Source organism: Olea europaea, unplaced genomic scaffold (assembly GCF_002742605.1).
Source record: "Olea europaea var. sylvestris unplaced genomic scaffold, O_europaea_v1 scaffold364, whole genome shotgun sequence".
Classification (NCBI taxonomy): domain Eukaryota; kingdom Viridiplantae; phylum Streptophyta; class Magnoliopsida; order Lamiales; family Oleaceae; genus Olea; species Olea europaea.
The window spans coordinates 118,159-139,902 of record NW_019255650.1 but is presented as its reverse complement, the minus strand read 5'-3'; the positions used below and the strand labels follow the sequence as shown (position 1 = coordinate 139,902).

The 21,744-nt window shown below is 37.9% G+C and overlaps 1 protein-coding gene and 1 pseudogene across 1 annotated transcript; both read left to right on the top strand.

Annotated features, from left to right (window-relative positions):
* The first annotated feature begins 1,874 nt into the window (after positions 1-1,874).
* Positions 1,875-4,896, top strand: LOC111386645 (aspartic proteinase-like protein 2). Its single transcript, XM_023011112.1, has 5 exons — positions 1,875-1,926; positions 3,186-3,326; positions 3,417-3,513; positions 4,196-4,447; positions 4,572-4,896. Exons 1-5 carry the CDS (start codon positions 1,875-1,877, stop codon positions 4,840-4,842), a joined length of 813 nt encoding a protein of 270 aa, XP_022866880.1. The 3' UTR covers positions 4,843-4,896.
* A 9,647-nt stretch (positions 4,897-14,543) lies between these two features.
* Positions 14,544-17,081, top strand: LOC111386644 (annotated as a pseudogene).
* The last annotated feature ends 4,663 nt before the right edge of the window (positions 17,082-21,744 follow it).

The following is a 21,744-nucleotide window of genomic DNA, read 5'->3' as shown; positions in this document are numbered from 1 at the left end:
AGAAATATCTGCATGATTACTGGTCTAATACATAGTGATGTATATGGACCTATGTCAATTAATATCAAATGATGTTTCTTTTATGTCATCAATTATCATGTATACTTGATGTAATTCAAGCCTGAAGTTCTTGAAAGATTCAAGGATTCAAGTTAGAAGAAGAGAAACAAATAGTTGAAGATACTCTCACATTAAGATCCGATCGAAGTGAGAGTATCTTAAATATAAAATTTAGATTATCAAAGAGAGAATGAGATTTTCTTACAGTGGACTCCTCTATATACACAGCAACATAGTGATGTATCTAAAAGGAGGAATCGTTAACTATCAGATATAGTGCGATTAATAACAAGCCATGCAAATCTTCCAAAATCGTTTTGGGGTCATGTACTGATTGCAGTGTACAACACATTAAATCATATCACATTTAAGTTGGTTTAATCGAACTCCATACGAGTTATGGAAAAGTAATAGTCCCAATTTATCTCATATGATAGTTTGGGGCCATGACGCTTATTTGAAGGGCCTTGAATCGGATAAGTTTGAGACTAAATTCGATAAATACATATTTGTGGGATATTCAAAGCTGATATTTGAATATAAATTCTATTATTGTGAAAAAAGTCTTCATTTCACGACATATCGTCTTCTTAGAGAAAATGTTTACTCTAGAGAAGGACAATGGGAGCAAAATAGAATTTGAAAGAGTTCAAGAGTCCACAGATATAGTTAACCAAGTAAATAAATTCGAGTTTGATCCCATATCTGATATAGGACATACTCTTGATCAGGAAGTAGAGACTCCTGATGACATGATAGCTCCATTTAAATTTAGTAGGATCATTCAACCTTAAAGAAGGTACGAATCCACGATTACTAGTTAGGTATTACTAATCCGGGATGATGGATCTACTAATTGCACAAAAATAAAGTCAAGTATTGACTTAAAAGAGATAGCAAAAGGCCATGAAACTCGAGATAAACTCGACGTATGTGAACAAGGTTTGGACCTTGGTCAACCCTCCTGATGGGAGAAAACCCATAGGCTGTAAATTGTTTATAATAAAAGGTTGACATAGATGGAAATGTTCATACATACAAAGTAATGCAAGTAGCAAAAGGTAACAAATAAAGAAAATGTGTTGACCTTGATGAACCTTTTGCTTGTAGCCATGCTGAGGTCCATTCGTATTTTGATTGTAATAGTTGCATACCATGACTATGGGTTAAAACAAATCTCTTGGAGTTGAAATCTTCGATTTGATGAAAAAATCAAAATGTTTGATTTTATCAAATATGAAGACGAATTGTGTGTTTATAAGAAGATAGTGGGAGCATTATCGCATTCCTGATATTGTAGGAAACCATTCCTGATATTGTAGGAAACGACATCCCTATATTTCAATCATTGAAATAATGGTTGTTAAATGATTTATTCATGAACGATATGGGGAAGCAACTTGATCTATAGATTTAGAAGATTACTTAACGCATCCCAATCTATATAGAGAAATTGGTTTACTCTTAAATGGTGTGTTGGAAAGATTCCAAACATGAAATAATTATTGATTTAATAGCGAAAACCTATTACACGATTGCTTCAGAAGCAGTAAAGAGTTGCAATGTAGATCAAGATGTCCATTAATGAACTTGGAGTAGTTCCTAATATTGCTGATTACATACTATTGTATTGTGATATCAATAGAGCCATCGCGAAAGCGAAAGAACTAGGATCTCATCAATAATTCAAACATGTATTAAGGCAGTATAATCTCATCAGAGAGATAATATATAGAAATGACGTAAAGAAAGAACGAATTCCCACATTTGACAATATTGCAGATCCACTGACAAAAAGTTATTGTAGCATAAACATGATCGTTATCCGTCATGTAGACTGTTATGATATAGGATACATAAGTGAGAGTTTGTCAGTGTTATGCCCTAAGTCCAATTAATCTTCGACATAAATACTTTTAATATATATAATTAATGCAATTTAATGGCAGATCTATTATTTAATTAATAGACAATTGAATTAAATAATAGAGTCCGTAGATTCAAATCTTCGTAATTTGTTAATCACAAGGAGTTGTGATTGTGAGATACAAATTATATATGATTGAATCTTAATTGTTCGTGGTCGTAAGTAATAACGAAATACGGATATCGATATTACGGATAGATCATCACGTGTGATATTTCTTACTTGTGAAGTAAGTAGCTGATCTCACAAGCTAAATTGTGGTGACACTTGAATGAAAACGTGGATGTTTTGTTATAAAACAAAATATTGGAGACCCGCTGAGAGATTCCACATAGATAACTATTTGAATGTCAGTGGTTAATCTCCAACGTTTGGTAATGGAATCGGTCATTTGACTTGAGGTTGTCATAGTACCTTATACGAGGACAGTCATGTTTTGACGGTGTTGGATGTTGCTTTGTCAAGAGCCGCTAATACGGCATCGCTCGGGTATGTCAAGAATCGTATGAAGGTTGTGAATGACTAATAGAGGATTCATCATTCTTAGATAGTAAGAGATTATGATCTGCATTTCATTCAATTAAATCGATAGCGAAATTCTTGGCAAAGGTGTACTCATAAATCGAAAAGGAGTTTTCAACTTATATTGACTTAATAGTGGATGAAAGATATGATCAATAATTGAGATTGACACAATTCCATATCTCGTAATTGATTGTATCATATTGACGAAAGATTATAGTTTCACGGTAAACGATCAAATTTGGTTTTGTCATACCACGTGACATTTCTCGTCACATGTATTGCCCTGACACATTGCTAAATGTTAATCTAGGACGACGAGTGTGAATTGGTGATAAATTAAAATGGTGTTTTAATTTATCGATTTTGATTAGATCAAAATAATAATTCACGTCGTTAGACATCGTGATTGGGAACCTGATGGGTCACACACAAAAAGAGAATTTGAAGATTGTGTTTTATCAATTAATTAATTTAACAAGGGTTGTATAAATTAATTCATTGGGTTACTTATTTATTGGCTCGAATTAATTGGATTAATTAATTCAGGGACCAAATTTAATTAAATGGGTTAATTAAATTTGGACTGGGTTAGAAGATGGGTCAAGCCCGTATGGGCTTGCATAAATAAGTGGCTATGGTTTAGGGTTTTGTATAGATTCATTATTCTTGTTAGCACAAGAAGAAAGTCCTAATTCTACAATGTTGTTCTCTGTGTGGATCACCGTTGGATGCTGGACAATGGGACAGCCGTGGGTGACAGATCGAGGTTGCTGGAATCCAAGAAAAGCAAAGGAAATCTCAGATCTAGGAAAATGTATTACTTTTATCATAATTCCTATCTAAACACAAAGAGATACTGGGGTGAGAATTGAAATTGTTTTAATTTTTCACTGTGCATAATAAGCTAATTCCCAACATAGACACGGCAGAATCTTGCAGCAACGTCCTTCTAGAGTCATTGATTTCCCTGTTGAAGGCACCGATGATCCGTTTCTTGTGGGGTAGGCATATATATGATTTCACGTCGTTTCTATCTCTATAAAATATATATGTATGCATGTATGTATATATATTTATTAAAGGTGCAGTATTATATTGTAATAAATTTTGGCCCTTTCTACTCAAACTATTTAATGTGATCTAGAGTTATTGTAATATATTTCTCTATTTGAAAGGGCTTGTTACTAAATCCTATACTTGTAGTCTTGTATGCCCTTTCTAGGTTTTAACCGTGACTTTCTACCATTTTTTGTTGGGCTTACAAATGTAAATACATCGATTGTTAATGAAAAATTTTCCCCTTAATTTCTGTTTGAAATTTTACACAGTATGCTTGTGTTTGGTATCCATTTTTTTCCAATTCTTTCCAAATTTTTTCTCAACAGTTGTGGGCCCCAGTTAGACAACAGGACGGTCAACTGTAAGATTCATTTCAGAACTTTGCACTTGCCAAAAATGCCCTTCTAATAACCTTTGGTGCCTACAGAAAAAAATGGCAGAGGATGTAATTTTCAATTGTTCCTGGGGGCGAAATAGTCCATCGATTTTCAACTGCACTATATTCCTGACAAAATCAGAACCTGCTGTATTTATTTGTCTGGTTGGTACTGTAGCAAAATGAGATTTCAAAAAAAAAAGAGATTAAAATGTGCATCAAACACAAGCTATATCAATTCACTGGTAACAGATTCAGCTTGAGTTCTTTGATCCTTCGACCTCATCGACAACTTCTCTTATATCGTGTTCAGACCAAATGTGTGCTTTGGGAGAAGAGTCTTCTGTTTCTAGCTGTTTAAATCAGAACCAATGTGGTTACAAGTTCCAATATGGTGATCGAAGTGGAGCATCAGGTTATTATGTATCAGACTTGATATATTTCGACACAATTGTTGGCGATTCATCGACTTCAAATTCATCAGCACTTGTTGTTTTTGGGTAACCTCCTTATCTATATGTTTTGTACATTAGAGTGGACAATACTGGACGACAAACAATATTTTTATAAATCTCTTCTTTAATCACGTCTAATCTTGTACTTTCCTGTGCTGTTTTGACACAGTTGTAGCACATCACAGACTGGGGATCTTACTAAATCTGAAAGGGCAGTCGATGGTATATTTGGCTTAGGACAGCAGGGCTTATCTGTGGTTTCACAACTTTTTTCACAGGGAGTTGCCCCTAATGCATTTTCTCATTGCTTGAATGGAGATAATGGTGGAGGTGGTATATTGGTGCTGGGACAGATTGTGGAGCCAAACAGAGTCTACACCCCACTAGTCCCATCACAGTATGTATTCAATCTGTTTGACAATTTTCGTGACTGGCATTAATTTTCAGTTTAATCCCTTGACTATTGGAATCTGATTACGTTTAGTACTTGTTTACTTGAGATCTTGAAAGTTTGATTTTGCTTGCTTGGTGTGATTTCACTGTTAATACTTCTACATGATTGACTTAATTCTTTCAGAGAAAGTTGTATGGACAGATTCTCTTGCACATCATTTATTTGATTTAAATTTTGTGGCCATTTTTTTCTAATATTAAATGTTGGATAGTGAAAAGTAAACAGGCTAGTTGTGGAGTCTTCATGATTTGGTGCCAAGAAACTGTTATGGCTTTGAAGTTTTATCTTTACTTGGGAACTGAGAAACTGGAAAGACAACGAGCCGCACTCAAGTCCTCGAGGTTTTGATTTCTGAAAGCGGGATTATTTGGCTGATTATTCTAAATAGTGGAAAAAGAGAAAATAGAAGGGGGATATTAGTCGCAAATTTATCTCCTTCACTCCTTCCCACTATAACTAGAATGAAAAAGAAGACAGTGAATAAATCAAGAAAGAACAATAAACATGATGTGCTTTACAACTTGGTTTTGATTTAGCAAAGGTACAGCATGATAACAATAAATTTTAGTTTATAAGATATATATTTAGTTTGCTTACGTGCTAAAATGAGCAAATATATTTACAAGTTCTTACGTTTTGGAAAACCTGAGATGCAATCCTTTTCTTTTTGTAGTTTTAACCGTGCATTTATTGCTCAATCTTGATTTTCAATGATTTTATAGTACATATCGGTTGGCTTTGTGGTGCTACTTTTCTTTATTTCAATGTGGCGCAATTATATGTATCACTCAGAACACAGCTAATAGAGTAATGTTGATTTATGCACAATCCCAATTCTCTTGTGGTCAGTTTTTCCTCACGCCTCTCGTGCATGATCAATCCATATGTTTTCTCCCAAAGCACGAGGTACTTCTAGCACATATGGGTTTCTAAAAATTATAATAATGCATTTTTCACTCAAGTGGTTTGGATATATGTAAACCTAGGAAAAATGTGGTAAATGTGTCTTAAAGTCACACTGCTAACCCTAGAGTTTACATCTCAAAGTCTTTAGCCAACACATCTCAATTTTGATTATTTAGATCATTTTTTTACATCTCCTGTACAAGACTTCTCTTTTTAAGCTTTCTAAATGATGCATGTACCCAAATCAAATGACTATATAACACCAAATTTTTAAATACCTTTACAAACTTAATAACTCGAGTCAGAAAGGTTATGATGAGAGGTAGAAGATTTGTCACTTTTCCTTTTAATATGAGAATCTAACTTTTCATTCTTTTTTTTTTTTTTTTTTAATATCTCCAGTGTCTCTGTGGCATTTCCACTGGTTAGTTTAAACTTTGCTGGCAGTGCATCGATGACACTAAAGCCTGAGGATTACCTTTTACAGCAGAACTTAGTTGTAAGTCATGTTTAACATCTGTTTGAATTAATGCCTTAGTTCCCAGAATTTATCACTGATTTTGGCCAGGATGCATGGCCCCTTCTATCCCTCCTTTGATGCAATCTAAATTTGAAAATTGCTGATTTACTGAGAGTTTGTGCTTCACCTGCATTAATTTTCAAGATTCTGGCAAACTCAACAAGTTAGACTGATATCTTTTTCTATCCTCGTTGATGAAATTTGCAAATCTGTCAATGGTCCTACGAGTCTTATTTTAAATTCCAGCTGATGACTTTCTAGTTCCACATCTTTTACAAATCTGGATTGTAGAGAATGCTTAAATGTATTTGACCTTAAATATAAATATAGTAATTTCATTGCTAATAATTTACCATCTGTCTTTGAGATTCTTGTACACACTGTTTATGGGGTAGAGTATTTTTTGTTATGGTATTCTTTTCAACTGAAAGTCTAAAACAGAATATTGTAATTTATTTGCCATTATTTTCTTGTGCAGTTTGAGGCATTGGCTTCAAAAAATTCAAGGTTCGGAAGGAAAACAAAATTGATCTCGGCTTGAGATTCATTTCCAGCATGGAAACACATATAATAGATACATTTTTCTGCTCCCTGCCCTGTTTGCACGAGCACAGATACATATACCTCTATACGCAAGTTACATTCCTACTAGAAATACCTATTTTCAACTTGTCCCTTGTTTTTCTAAATTTCCAGTGGCAAAATTTTCATATTTCCGTTATGTTAAGGGCATTTTGTAGTTGGGTAATTATATTACCACAACAAAATTTAATTCCTAAACCACAAATAAAATATATTTTTAATAAATACACCACTATAAATTTACAATTATACTCCTAATTGAACAAAAACTAAAATAAAAAATAAAAATACAATAATATTGTGGTGTATTTATCATTCTAACTTTACTTCTAATTTTTCTCATCCTCTTCAAACCTCAATCCAAAGAGAATACTCGTTTCAGGCTGATAAGTTTTAGTGAAAACGTTTGGCCAACAGAGGTATATATGTCGACAGAATGCTGCTCAGTTGAAGCCCCTATTAATATGTTCATCACCACAATCTGCAGGTTTCCAAAGGAGAAGCTCCTCCCATTATAAGCCCAATCATGGAACCAGGAAGCCTGCAGATTGGTCCTGTGTTGTCTCGAATCATCTTCTCCGCCTCACCTTTTTTATAAGCCCAGTCATGTGTTGTCTCGAATCACCTTCCAAAGCACAGGACCACTGGCGGCACCACCTTCTCCGCCTCTACCACCTCCACATTTTCACTTTGGTTCTTGGTCCTGTGTTCTAATCAATTTGTAATTACACTTTCCCACTCTTTCTACGTCTATGAGTTTGCCGGCCATCTTTTTCACGTTCTTCTTCTAACTTTCTGGAATAAATTTCCTTCCGCTACTTTAAGAAGTGCTTCCAATCTGGCATCACTTGTGTTTTTGTTTTTTCTTTCCATCTTTTTATACGGTAATCTTTCAGAAACTAATAAGAAGATGAAATTGGTTATTGTGTGCTAGCTTGAATGCTCAATTACGTTTGAAAAAAAAAAGTTTTTTATTTGTGGTGGAATAATAATTTATCTTAATTTTACTCAAGGCTATTTTAGAATATAAGAAAAATGTGGTGTAGTAATTAAATTTTGTAGTGGTAATATAATTACCCTTTGTAGTGTTCATTCATTAGTGTCTTATATTTAATCTTCCCTTTTTCTCTTTGTTTGGTTCATCTTTTTGCAGACCTCCTTATGCAAAATAAGATTGTTGTTTATGATTTGGCTGGTCAACGGATTGGATGGACCGATTATGACTGTAAGATTGATTCCTTCTTCACCTATGTATCAATAGTTTAGGTACAAGATACCTGCTTTCGGAAGGTGTATTCAGTAGCGGGGTAATTGGCACAAAACTTCCCTACCTTTCGAGTCTATTGTGGAAAACGTCCCCACCTTTCATTTTTTGACATTTTTGCTCTTATTTCAACATTTCGTTGAGCAAAACGTCCTTTTCACTGGCTTTGAACGAAAAATGACTATTATACCCTCTTACTTAAAACAGAAAAAAATCAAAAAAGAAAAGAAAAATAAAACATAAATTGCAATCATCTTCCCTAACGTTTTGAAAAAATGTAAATCCCTCCAATAAATTATTAAAATATTAAAAATTAGAAAAATTCTATCTTTCTTCTCTCCTTCTCCCCCACAATTAAACACACACTCAATATATATGGGTAATTATATTACCACTATAAAAATTATTAACTACACCACAATTTCTTTATTTACTTAAATATCCTCAAGTAAAATTACTTATAGGGTTTTAATATACTTTTTAGTTAAATAAATTATTGTTACACCACAAATATAAAACTTAATTTCTTTCTTTCTTTTTCCTCAACATCTCATAATTAGGGTTTTAATAAACTAAAAATGGTGCTAAATCATAGAATAGTATAAACATTTAAAGAGTTCCTCAAATCTTCCTCCATAAAAGTTTGTGTTTCCTCTTCAAATAGGCCCATGAGAATGTCAACCTCATCCTACACCATAGTAATTTGTGATGTGGAATATCTTAACTTGAATACTCAAGAAAATGCAGCAACAAAAGAAGTCCAGAAATCATATGTCCTTGGCCCATCTAAATTACCGTCCAAAATGATGGTAACGTGTTTAGGCGTAAGCTCTGGTTTGAGACCTTCAGGTAATGCCTCTAGGACTTGAATTGACTTTATGGGTGAAAGCTTGCCGGGGAAACACACACACACACAGAGTGAGAGAGAGAGAGAGAGAGAGAGATCCACGAAGGATTTGTAACAAAATCAAAAGAAAAAGAAAGGAGCCAAATTAACCAAGAAATCTCAGAAAATAATAATTTTGAATAATGTCTGTATTCGATCATATATTCCAAGTCTAGGAACTCCAAAAAAATTAGTTGGTTTTAACACAAGAAGATCCTTCACCAAATATCTAGTGTCTTGTGAGTTAGTAGGAAATGTCGCTCTAAACTTTCCACAGCACATGCGTTGAATCCAATTCTTATTCAGTGGAAGAAATTCAATAGCCAGATGAAAAAATCCAGATGAAAAATCTCATCTTTCTTTATAATTAAAGAGCTAATGAATGAGTGAAATCAATACAAATGGAGATCTCACTGATTGCCGGAGTTCATCGGTAATTGAGGGAAAAGAAGAGAGATGAATGGGTTTGCTCAACGACAGGTTCAGATTTTTTTGGCTTTTCTCAAATATACATACAGATATACATGATGAAGATGAATGCTAATATTGGGATGATGATTGATAAATGATAAGTACTTATTTTTATTTGATTAAGAATATAATTGTAAATTGTTGCGGTGGATTTATTAAAAATAGATTTCAATTGTGGTGTGATTATAATGATATATATATATATACATATATATAACGGGAAGAGCAAACGGATTGAGAAAATGGGATTGGCAAACCACAGAGTTCCATCCAAGAGAAGTATAGAAATTGACATAATCCTTCAATTGGCTTTCAGTAATTGAGGATACCCATGCGAAAATCAAAATTATTCCCTTGATTTTTCAACTCTTCAGTACAATTAATGTCCTGACTTCTGACCCAATAAATCCCCCCTCCGGCTACTCCGCAGCTCATCGTAGCTGGACCTTGAAATCGAGAACCAATTTGATAATTGGAAATTGAAATTCGAAATTTAGGAAAATTTGGAAAAAAGAGGGTTTTATATGTGGACTGTTAAGGGGATGAGTACAGAGAAGTGATTGAGCTCATGGTGGTGGTGATGGATCGCCAAGGGGATTGCGGATTTTCCGGCTCCGATAATGTACATTTTAGGATATTCATTTCATCAAATTACACACACCTACCTCAGGTTTTTGATTATTTCATCATTTGTTGTATGGCAGCCTATTTTGGCTTGAATTTCCAGCCAAATCAATTGGAGTTATAGTCGGAGCATGGGCGGGTTTCGAAGAGGGAAGTTACGCTTCAAGGTGGTATGTTAGTCTGGTGCCCAAAGTGGCCTGAGGGTGGAGTTTTGGTCGTGGAGGAGGGGGGAGGAGGAGAGAAGAAAGATAGAATTTTTCTAATTTTTAATATTTTAATAATTTATTGGATTGATTTACATTTTTTCAAAATATTTGGGAGTATGATTGCAATTTGTGCTTTATTTATTTTTTTCTTTTTTGGTTTTTCGTTTTAAATAAGAGGGTATAATTGTCATTTTAGGTTCAAAAACAGTGAAAATGACGTTTTGTGCAACGAAAAGTTGAAATAAGGGCAAAAATGCCAAAAAATGAAATGTAGGGATATTTTTCCCAATAGACTCGAAAGTTAGAGACGTTTTGTGCCAATTACCCTTAGTAGCAGCCTCAAAGTAGTATCTTGATCCTAATTCTAATTCAACTATTTGACTTTATATCATACAGGTTCATCGTCTGTCAATGTCTCGACAACTACCCGTAATGGTAAAACTGAATTTGTCAATGCTGGAGAAATTGGTAACAGTTCACCAACCTGCAATTACTACAATCCAGTACCAACTGCCTTTGTAGCTTTGTTGTTGCATGTTTTAGTCTTTGGGATCTATACATTTCGATAGCATCCATGAATGACCAGCAGGTCTGTCATCTATATTTAACTATAGCTGTCTGTTGCTCCTTTGTTATTAGTCTAGATTTATACGGGAATCCTACGTTCCCTATGCGATGATAGTTGTACTTATACCAAGTTTATTTATAGAAGACGACTTTTCTAAGGGACATAAATTGTACGAACAGGGAATGTTCATTGAGTCGATGATGGAAAGAGTTTTTGTTGTGTTATAGAGATCTTTGTGATCTCTTCCCGGTGAGGTTGTGCAGAAACCAACCCTCTGCGCTTTACCTGTAAACAATATTGACTTAACTCTTTTATCTTTCCCTTTCAGAAGAGGGGAGGAGCAACAGAAAGATTGAATTCCTAAATACAAGTACTTTTAACTATGAATCGTGCTTTATGTTCAAGGAGGCACTTACAAGGGTCGGCCAGGGCTGACACAAGGGCGGGGCCCGCACAATTTATTATTATTATTTTTTTAATGCAGGTCAGTGGGACCGACCTGCAGCTACAGTGAGGGGCCCTGTAAGCCCCCTGTAGAACAGTGCCCTGTACGCAGGGCATTGTTCTTTAACTATTTGAGATGTTTCATATGCTTGATAAATCAAAATTAAGCAGAAATTAACAGCCCATACCATCCCTTTGCAAGCCAATTAATTCAATTCCTTATGTCAGTGCTTACTTGGCAGAGTTAAATGAGTGTTTATACTTGGCACGCTGTTGGGAGGAAAAAAATGATTGTGAAAATTTGGAGGCTCAAGGACCCAAAAATAGTGTTTGGGTTTTAGAATATTACATCAATTTTCCATCTATATGCAACACCATTGTGCCACTAATAATAAGGGTATTGGTGGGTCATGTTGAAAAGCTGGTTTTTGTTTCAAAGGAAAGTCTCCTCTATTATAATGTAGAATCCGGTACAATGAAAAAACCCGATGACTTGGGGTCCTTTACACCGCTATGGCATGAATTCCCTTGTGTTTTGAAGAATCTGGAGTTCTAACAATGACAGTTTTCTGAGAAACCCGTAATTTTTTTTAGTTTATCTTTCAAACATATGCTTTTGATATTAAGGATAACAATTATATATCTACTCCATACATGTATATCTAAGGTCTTTATAGTACTTTATTCCATTCATTAAACTTGGATGTTTCTAGTTATAATAGTAAATAAACAGCCTTTCTCTGTTGAATATTTTTATAATTCATTAGATATATCAAATACTAGTTTTGATGCCCTACCTGATGTTTGGAAAAGTTGGAAGATTCCAAGTATTATAGACAATTTGGTGGGATAATTTTACTCCTCAATACATATTTTATCTCTACAAATGCCCACCCTAGTTCCCATTTAGTCAAACATGTACCTAGTAACTAACTCTAATTTCTTTTCGGATGATCCTACATGTACATCAGGATATTTATAACGGTGTCCACCCTCTTACATGGAGGGGGACCCACTCCGACTAAGATATAATTTATCTGGAGTGGTTCCCTCCATATGAGGGGAGTAGACACTTTTATGACATCGCGTTATGTACAAATAGTATATTTCTTTTCCTTTTGCTCCTATGTTACCATCTCCTTAAAAGTTAAAGCTCTGTCAAACAGGTTAATTATCTCAATAGTCTAGTTGAAGAATCAGTGTGCAAATCAAAGAGGGCCTTCTCTATCTGACGAGGATCAGCAGATCGAATAGGAACTAAAGGTCTTGGATTGAATTCCTAAAAGCAAGCACAAGATTCCAGTGCGGTAACTAACATTTGAAATGCAGTGAATGCTTGTCAAAGCACAATTCAATGCAGAAATTAAAAGGTCATACCATCCCTTTACTATTATACATGCCAATTAAATCATTGCAGAATAAATCAACATTGAAACTCGGCGAGAAGTTTATGCATGTCCAGAATTCCACTTCGCCACCATCAACCATTTTCTAAACAAGAACACAAATGTTTTAATTGAAGACAACTTTAACAATAGAAAAAAGCAATAATATTCAAAAAGTACAATTCAACATCATCTACAAATTATAACTCAGCGTGAAGTAATTGGGTAATGATTTAATTGTTTCATATGTGCTCATTCAATTCACTTATTGAACTTTCATGCATGTGAATAAAGAAATAAATCCCACTATGCATCTAATGATGATAATAACTATGGTGACAGGCTTAAAACAACCTGAAGACATCATTCAGTTACGAATAGTCACTCAAAAAAAAAATCTCAAGAGTTGGGGATTACGTGACTCCCCAAGACCCCGCTTGGGTCCGCACCTTGTTAATCATATTCCATACTCCTACTCTTGGCTCAACACGAGACTCACGTCCAGTGTCATGATATCTTAGCTGACATCCAAAGCAGCAGAATGTCAGAAGTCGCCAAAGAAGTGTGATTAATAAATTCAGAAAACAAATATTGAGAAAACTTACCATCGGAGCTGGCAAAACCCTTGCTTCAATGGATGAGAGTTCAGGCCTAACTTGAATCCCAAACTCTTTGTTCACAAGCATGTCACCATTGTAATTGTTAGAGTTAACCATCTACAAGTAAACCAAATTATCATAAAACCAATAGTTCCTTTATCGAAATAATTGTTAAGATATAACTATATAGAAATAAAAGAGAAAAGAAAAAATGCTGGGATCTTAATTATCAATGCCTCAATGATGCTTCGTTCTCTTTGTTGTGGATGTTGGCAGGTAGCTTTTAAAAGTGCAGTAACTTGTTTCTCATTCAACTTCTGTGAATACCTTTGCCCATCAACAATCTTACAAACCTGTATAGAAAGAACACACCATTATAGCTAAATCCAGAGGCAGGGTCCATGGAATATCGCAGACAGAATAATCAAAACAAACCTCCATTGGAAAATAAATAGGCTTTGTATCACTGCCAGCCTGAATTATAGGCAAGTGAGGAAACTTGAGCGCAATATTGTACTTTTGTCGAAAATACTGCACTACTGATATTTTTGCCCCCGTATCATCCAAGGAAAACCTACTCGGTTGGAAGGAAAAGAGTCAAAAAACAAATATTGAATTATAGCATGATTCAACTACAAAAAGCAAATCAGTTAATAATTATAAAATAGTTACTGTAAACTGAAAATGCCTGGCTACAGAGAAGAGATGATGAAAATTGAAAATGATTATAAGGAAAGGATAAGATATTTCTTTCTACAAGATAATAACTAAAAAAATTTGCTACATGTTAACGCCTTTTGAAATGTCCCCACACTATTCTATCGCACCCAAATTAATACAAATTTAACGCAATGAGAAATGAATGAGTTTACATCAGTTGTTGTGCTGGTACAGTTGACACTCCTGATATTTTGTAACGTTTGACATGCTCTGTATGATTAAGCTCAACTCTAAGACCTTTCAAAATCCTTTTAAGTTTTAAAATTAAATATTAACTTATATGTTAAATAGATGATCTATAAATAAAATATCATTTAAATAAAAAATATATATCAAAGGAATCTCTCCATATTTATTATGGAGACTTGATCTCTCCATATTATGAAGAGATCAAGCCTCCGTATTATGGAGGATTTTTCCTTCGTAATTATGGTGGCAAAGTGGAATTCTGGACATGCATAAACTTCTCATCGAGTTTTAATGTTGATTTATTCTGCAATGATTTAATTGGCATGTGTAATAGCAAAGGGGTGGTATGGCCTTTTAATTTCTGCATTGAGTTGTGCTTTGACAAGCATTCACTGCACTTCAAATGTTAGTTACCGCACTGGAATCTTGTGCTTGCTTTTAGGAATTCAATCCAAGACCTTTGGTTTCTATTCGATCTGCTGATCCTCATCAGATAGAGAAGGCCCTCTTTGATTTGCACACTGATTCTTCAACTAGACTGGCAAGCTTGAAACTGACTGGGAAACAACTTCAGTTGCTAATAGTCATTTTGCCTGATGTCAAGGGGTCTTATGGTTAGCTATAAACCTTTCGGATTCCAAATTTCTAAAGCTATTCATTTTCTTGAATTATGGTATTCTGTTTTTCAGGTGAGATCAAGCGAGTTTACGAAACAGAGTTGGGAATCATCTCGCAATGTTGTCAGCCCAAGAATGCATCCAGATACAATAAACAATATCTTTTGAATGTTGCTCTAATAGTCAATGTGAAGGTTTGCTAGGATATCATGTGCCCAAATAGTCTACTTTGATCTTCAACTTCCTTTCTACTCTACAATGCTTCTTATTTTATCTCTATTTTTTTCATGGTTATATTTCCAAATAGGTTGGTGGCCGAAATACTGTTCTGGAACCCCCAATTAGTGGAATAATTCCTTATCTAACTGATCTCCATACAATCATATTTGGGGCCGATGTAACTCATCCTCATCCAGGGCGTCTTCAAGCCCTTCTATTGCTGCGGTACGTTGAAACTTCTTCTCTCTGTTGCTCCTCCCCTCTTTTGAAAAGGAAAGATAAGAGTTGAGACCTTAATATTTACAGGTAGTGGCTTCAGTTGACTGGCCACAAGTATCAACGTACAGAGCGTTGGTTTCTGCACAATCTCACCGGGAAGAGATTATACAAGATCTCTACAAAAAAACTGAAGATCCTAATAGTGGCATTGTTCATAGTGGCATGATAAGGTCAGAAAGCCCTTAACATTACCTCTTAAGTCTAATGTTTTTCCTCTTCCTGTCTTACCATTCACTTCCATTTTGTAGGGAACTGTTGATTGCATTCTGCAAGTCTACTGGTTGTATGCCTGAAAGAATTATCTTCAACCGGTTAAGAGACTCGAACTATTCTTTCAATTGTTCCTGCATTTTGCTACACATGCTATGAAATGTATTGCTGATAATTTTTGAATGACAGTGATGGAGTTAGTGAAGGGCAGTTTAACCAAGTTCTTTTGCATGAAATGAATGCAATCCAAGGCATGTGATCTTTTGGTTCTTTTTATTTATTTTTTCCTTTTAAATGTATTCTGATGTGTTCCTTGTCATAATACTATATCTCAATTGGAGCTTTCGTCAGGCTTGTGTTTCAATTAGAGATGGTTATCTACCACGTGTTTCCTTTATTGTGGTTCAAAAAAGGCACCATACACGTCTCTTCCCTGCCAATCATGGGAATCGAAATACAACAGACAAGAGTGGAAATATTTTGCCAGGTATGAAATTTTTTGGTTCGTATATGGAGCAGCATCTGTCACTTGTTTTTCCTGCATTTGATCGCATGGTTTGCTTCGATGACCAGGTACTGTCATTGATACCAAGATATGGCACCCCAGCGAGTTCGATTTTTACCTCTGTAGCCATGCTGGGATTCAGGTACTTCGATTCATAGCCATGCTGGGATTCAGGCATTATTTCGTTGGAGCATTTGCTTCATAAGAAATGCATTTAGAGCACAGATTATCTTTAATAGGATAAGTATTAATGCTTTGCTTTAGATTTCTGATATATTTCTATACCTCAAACAGGGAACCAGCCGCCCCACACATTACCATGTGCTGTTTGATGTCACGGATTCAGTGCTGATGCTCTGCAGCTGTTAACCAACAGTTTGTGTTATACGTAAGATTCCACTGCCAATCTTTGTAATGAAATTTAAATTTTTCGAGTTATGAGTGAAGAGCTTTACTTGGTTCATTATTTTACTTGAATTCTCCCTCTTTCAGGTATGCTAGGTGTACTCGATCAGTCTCTATAGGTTAGTTAAGCCTCTTTTCATTGTGTTCATTTTACTCGGTTTAATTATTGTGAAGATCAAGATTTTAAATTGCTGAGATTTATTTGGGTTACGGTGTAGTTCCTCCTGTTTGTTATGCCCATTTGGCTGCATTCCGTGCTCGATACTATGTCGAAGGTGGCAAGCTCTCTAACAGTGGATCTGCCCCTGGAAGAGACGTGGCAACAAGGGAGAGGAATTTGGAAGTTCGCTCACTGCCTGCAATCAAGGATAATGTCAAGGATGTGATGTTTTATTGCTAGAGAGCACTTTAATGACTTTGAAAGTTTTAAAAAGTGTTTTGAAGTTTTGTTGGGTGATCTGGCAGCAATAAGAACTTTTTTGTAGCGGATAGTTTCGTGCAAACGTTTTCATGGACATCATTTTAATCTTGTTGCGTGCAAGTTTGTAGTTTACTGAGACGAAGTATGGGGTCGTTTTAATATGTAGTTTGATATATGTAGCAAGAGAAAATAGCTTGTTCTTCTTCGTTATGTCTCTATTGTTAAGTTGGCTGTGGATTATTCAGGTGCTCGGAAATAGAACAATTTTAGGGAAAAATTTATATGAATTGACTTCTCCAGAATTTGTTAATAATGGTGCAATAATTTCACTAGACAATTGTGGGCATGCACATCTGTTTGTGCTAAGTGCTGTATCAGAGTAAATCAAAGAGTGACGATTTCGAAGTGGTCCGTTGATGTGATCACATGATCTCTTATAATCACTTTTCCCTGTAAAATACAAACTTCCACAATGGGAGTCGGAACTAGGTCGTAGAATATTATTGATTAAGTCCCATAATAGTTGGTCCATATTATTGATTTGAGTACATAACCATCATGTCACTCGTAAGCCTATGTTTTTACATTTTCAATGAATTATGAATTAAATAGATCTTTCAAATTTGGCATAGGAGGTTCAATTAAACAAATAATTTAATGTAGGTCTACGTAGAACAATCAACAAAGTATTGATGAGAGACAACATATCTAGATTGTTTGCATTGTTACTAAATAAAAGACCCGATCATTCAATATTTTGTATATTAGATTTTTATAAAGTATTCATTAATTAACCCAATTGAAATATTGTCATTGTTGCGTGTTGTCACACCTGTCCTACCCACCTTGGCCCACTCATCCTGATCCACGTGGCATTCCTGCCGAGGTGGCACACATTGCCGAAGTGGGTTATATCCAAAGTGCTTCAAGCCGAGGTCCATCCGCTGAGGCTCCTCGATTCGATGTACGCGAGTCTGCCGAAGTCCAACTACTGAGGCCCACGACTTGAAGCGTGGAACCTGTTGAATGTAGCTGAGTTCCTCAAGTGGAAGTATTTGTCAAATGGTCGAAGCTCTGAAGCTGATGCACGAGCCTCTTAACCACAAGGAGCTTCCTCCACAGTCACTTCTCCCAAGAGATCGCCTGCTCAGAGATCTTATTCGAATGACTGATGGAACGTTTGTCACAAGCATAAAGGTCAAGTCTTGTCACTAGTATGGAGGACATGCGCAAGCAATAAATGCGCCGTAAGCTAGCAAGTCAAGCCCCATACCTACGAAAAGACATTTGAACTAAAGAGATGAGGCCACGTGCCACTTCATCCAAGGGCTCTCATTTCATATGTATCACTATAAATACTTCCATTGTGTAATGTCAAAGGCTAATGCAAGAATCAATACTAAAGACTACATTTACTCAACTCTCTCTCATTTACTTGCAATACACAAATCGAGTTTATACACTTTTACATATACATTTACGAGCACCGGTCGGTAATTATTGTACAATCGGATTACGAACAACCCGTCGGATTCCGAACATCACCGTCCTGCGTCGTTGGGCTACTCCCACGCCCCTTTGAACCGCTCATTTTAGACTGTCCACGTGTCTTAGCGTGTTGGACATTCGCCCACGCAAGCGCGGGTGGGACCGGCATCTATTGACGCACTTTTTGGGGTCAACAGATTGGTGCCGTTTGTGGGAAACCATACCATAACCACGAGCAACCTTGTGGTAGAAGCTTACTGAAAAACATTTGGGCAACCCCCTTGAAAAAGGATTTGTTCTTGAAAAAGAACAGGAGGAACCCCTATCACTTAGAGAAATCTAAGTTTGATAAAAGAAAAATGAGTTCTAACGAAGATACTCCCCCAAGGAGGGTAAGAGAAAGCACGAATGTGCCTCCCCAGCCTGCTGCCCCAGCAGCTCAGTCGAGGCTCCACCACCACCAAAGGAGAGGTAGGATGCGTGCGACAACACGACTATTAAGAGAAATGGCTACCATGGCAGCCAACATGAGAGATATAGCCAACCAAAACTTGGCCATAAGGGAGCTCATGGCCCAAATGCAAGGCCAGGGAGGCTTTCCCATTCCTCCATATGCCCCCCACGAGCACTATCAGCAAGAGGACGAGGTTCAGAGTCATAGGGCTGCCTCGCCAGACTGTGGCTGAGGTGAAAGCCCATTCGAGAGGGAAGTGGGAGTCAACATTTCCTCCAACTATGCATCTGGCCGACCCACTGAGGTCCAAATGAGCCATGATAACTTTCCACCTCCATATGAGCAAGACTCAAGACATAGGAGAGCAGGAAGTGTTTTTGACAGAATCAGCCCTGTCAAACCAAGGCCCAGTCAACAGCAGGCTTAGTAGCCTCGGACGAGGCCATAGCCTCCACCTCCGATGCCCCAGCAGTCGGAGAGAAGGCATGAAAATGCCTCTCGCGCTGTCCTGCCTAGAAGTAGGCCGCAGAGGAGGGAGGAAGAGGCTAGGAACCGGCCCGGGCCCTCTCACCAACAACCAAGGTACGAGGTCGATGACTATGATTCTGATGAGCAGCAGAGGTCCTGTGACTTGGACGATAAAGATGAGAACCTGCCATTCTCAAGAGAACTAAGAAATGCCCAGGTCCCGAGCCACTATGTCATGCCAAAAATACCAAAGTATGATGGAAGAGGTGACCCAGAAAAATACCTCAATGCTTACAAAACTCACATGAGCCTGAGGGGCGCCACCCCAGCCGTGAAGTGCAGAGCATTCCATTTAACCCTCAGTGGAGCGGCTGAAACCTGGTATAGTAGGCTACCACCTGGGAGCATCCGAAGCTGACCTGAGTTCAAGACTACCTTCTTGAAGAGGTTCGCAGTGAGCAAGGAAGGAGAGGCCCCCATCCAGCGTCTCCAAGACATGAGACAGGCGCATGGCGAGTCCCTAAAAAGCTTCCTATCCCGCTTCATTGATGAGATGACCTACTGCGTACAAGTCACCGATAGAGAAACACTATCTGCATTGAGAGGAGGCTTGAACATGAACACCCTATTCTGGAGGGATGTGCAGAATCAAGACCCCACCACCTATGACGCCCTACTAGAGATGATGAGAAGGGAGATAATCAATGAAGAATTGATTGAGCATAGGAACAGGGCAAGCAGAGGCCTCCCACTTCCTCAAAGACAGCGAGGTAGGGGTCCGACCTCCCACCTCATGGACTACCAGATGAACTGAGCCGGAAATGAGAACTCCGGCCAAGCTCTGGCCACCACAACTCTGAACGCGTTTCCTACCTTGGCATATGAGGATGTCAACCCAACTGCTGACCTACATCAGATGGAGGCCCAGCAGGGACCCCGTAGAGGGAGAGGCCGAGGCCGAGGCCGATGTTTTGTACCTAGAAATAGGTCCAATTCGAACCTCCCAGGATACTGTTTGCACCACAGGTCCTACGGGCACGACATCGTGGATTGTAGAGACTATGCACACCGCTCCCGGCAGGAACCCGCCAGAGAAAGACATGACTCGTCCCAGGCGAACAGGCCCCCGCCCAGGCACGACAACCGACATGGGCGTGAGACGGCCGCTCCTCGTCAAAGGGATGTATCCCCAAGGCGAAGAGAGCAAGACACAGAGAGGCCCAGGAAAGGGCGTAGACACCGAAGAAATAGGCAAGCTCAAGATGAGGCCCCTATCCACGAGATAGATAACATATTTGGAGGCCCTTATGTTGGCGGTGAAACACGAAACGCCAAAAGAAATTATGCTAGGGAGGCTAAGCACCCCCTCAGACGAGTTACATCGTGGACAGTAGCTCTCGAAGAAACCAAGTACCACCTATTGTCTTCACCCAGGAAGACGCCGAAGGAGTTCATTACCCCTACTACGATGCGCTGGTGGTGAGGGCTGTCATAGCCCGAAATGGGCTCAAATGAATGCTAGTCGACAACGGCAGCTCCGTCAACATTCTATTCGGGTCCGCCTTTGACAAGATGATATTGGACCATCAGTTGATGCCCACCACCACTCCATTGTATGGATTTACCGGAGATAGCATCACTCCGAGGGGAAAGATAACACTGGCAGTGGAGATGGGAGAATCTCCTCAAACTACGATGAACTTCATGGAATTCCTCGTAGTTGACAGCCGGTCGGCTTACCACGGAGTCTTGGGCAGTCCGGCCCTAAAGGAATCGGGAGCAGTCACCTCCATCCACCACCTATGCATGAAATTCCCAACAGAAAATGGGGTGGCAACGGTGAGAGGCGACCAGAGAGGCTCGAGAGAGTGCTATCTAAGCTCCATTAAGAAGGTAGAGCCCCGGGACGTCCACGTGATCATGGCTGATGTGGTCATGGCGGATGTCCAAGGTGACGCTCCCACTGATCAAGAAAATGTTGATATGATTGACGCACCGCTTAATCAGGAGGTGCTGATTGTTGATGAGATCGACCCCTGCGTAATGGAACATGAGCCTCAAGCATCCCCTGTAGAGGAACTTGAGAGCTTCTCAGCCGACCCCCGAGATCCGTCCAAGGTGTTTAAAGTAGGCAGAGGCCTATCCAACATTTTGAGAGAAAAGATTAAGGACTTCCTAGGCAAGAACCTTGACGTCTTTGCTTGGAGGCATGAGGACATGGTGGGCATAGACCCTAAGATCAGCTGCCACCACTTAAAAATTGATCCTAATGTTGCCCCGCATAGACAAAAAAGGAGAGCCCTCAACCCTGAGAGGTATGAGGCCCTAAAGGAAGAGGTTCAGAAGCTCATCCAAAATGGCTTCATCAGGGAGGCCACCTATCCGAGGTGGGTCTCCAACCCGGTCTTGGTTAAGAAACACAATGGAAAATGGAGGGTATGCATCGACTTTACCAACC

Bases quoted from the DNA above. Each gene is read 5' to 3' on its own strand.
- LOC111386645 (XM_023011112.1), top strand. From the start codon at position 1,875: ATGATCGTTATCCGTCATGTAGACTGTTATGATATAGGATACATAAGT. The intron at 3,327-3,416 runs GTATTACTTTTA...GTGCATAATAAG, and splicing joins AATCTCAGATCTAGGAAAAT to CTAATTCCCAACATAGACAC. The intron at 4,448-4,571 runs GTAACCTCCTTA...GTTTTGACACAG, and splicing joins TCAGCACTTGTTGTTTTTGG to TTGTAGCACATCACAGACTG.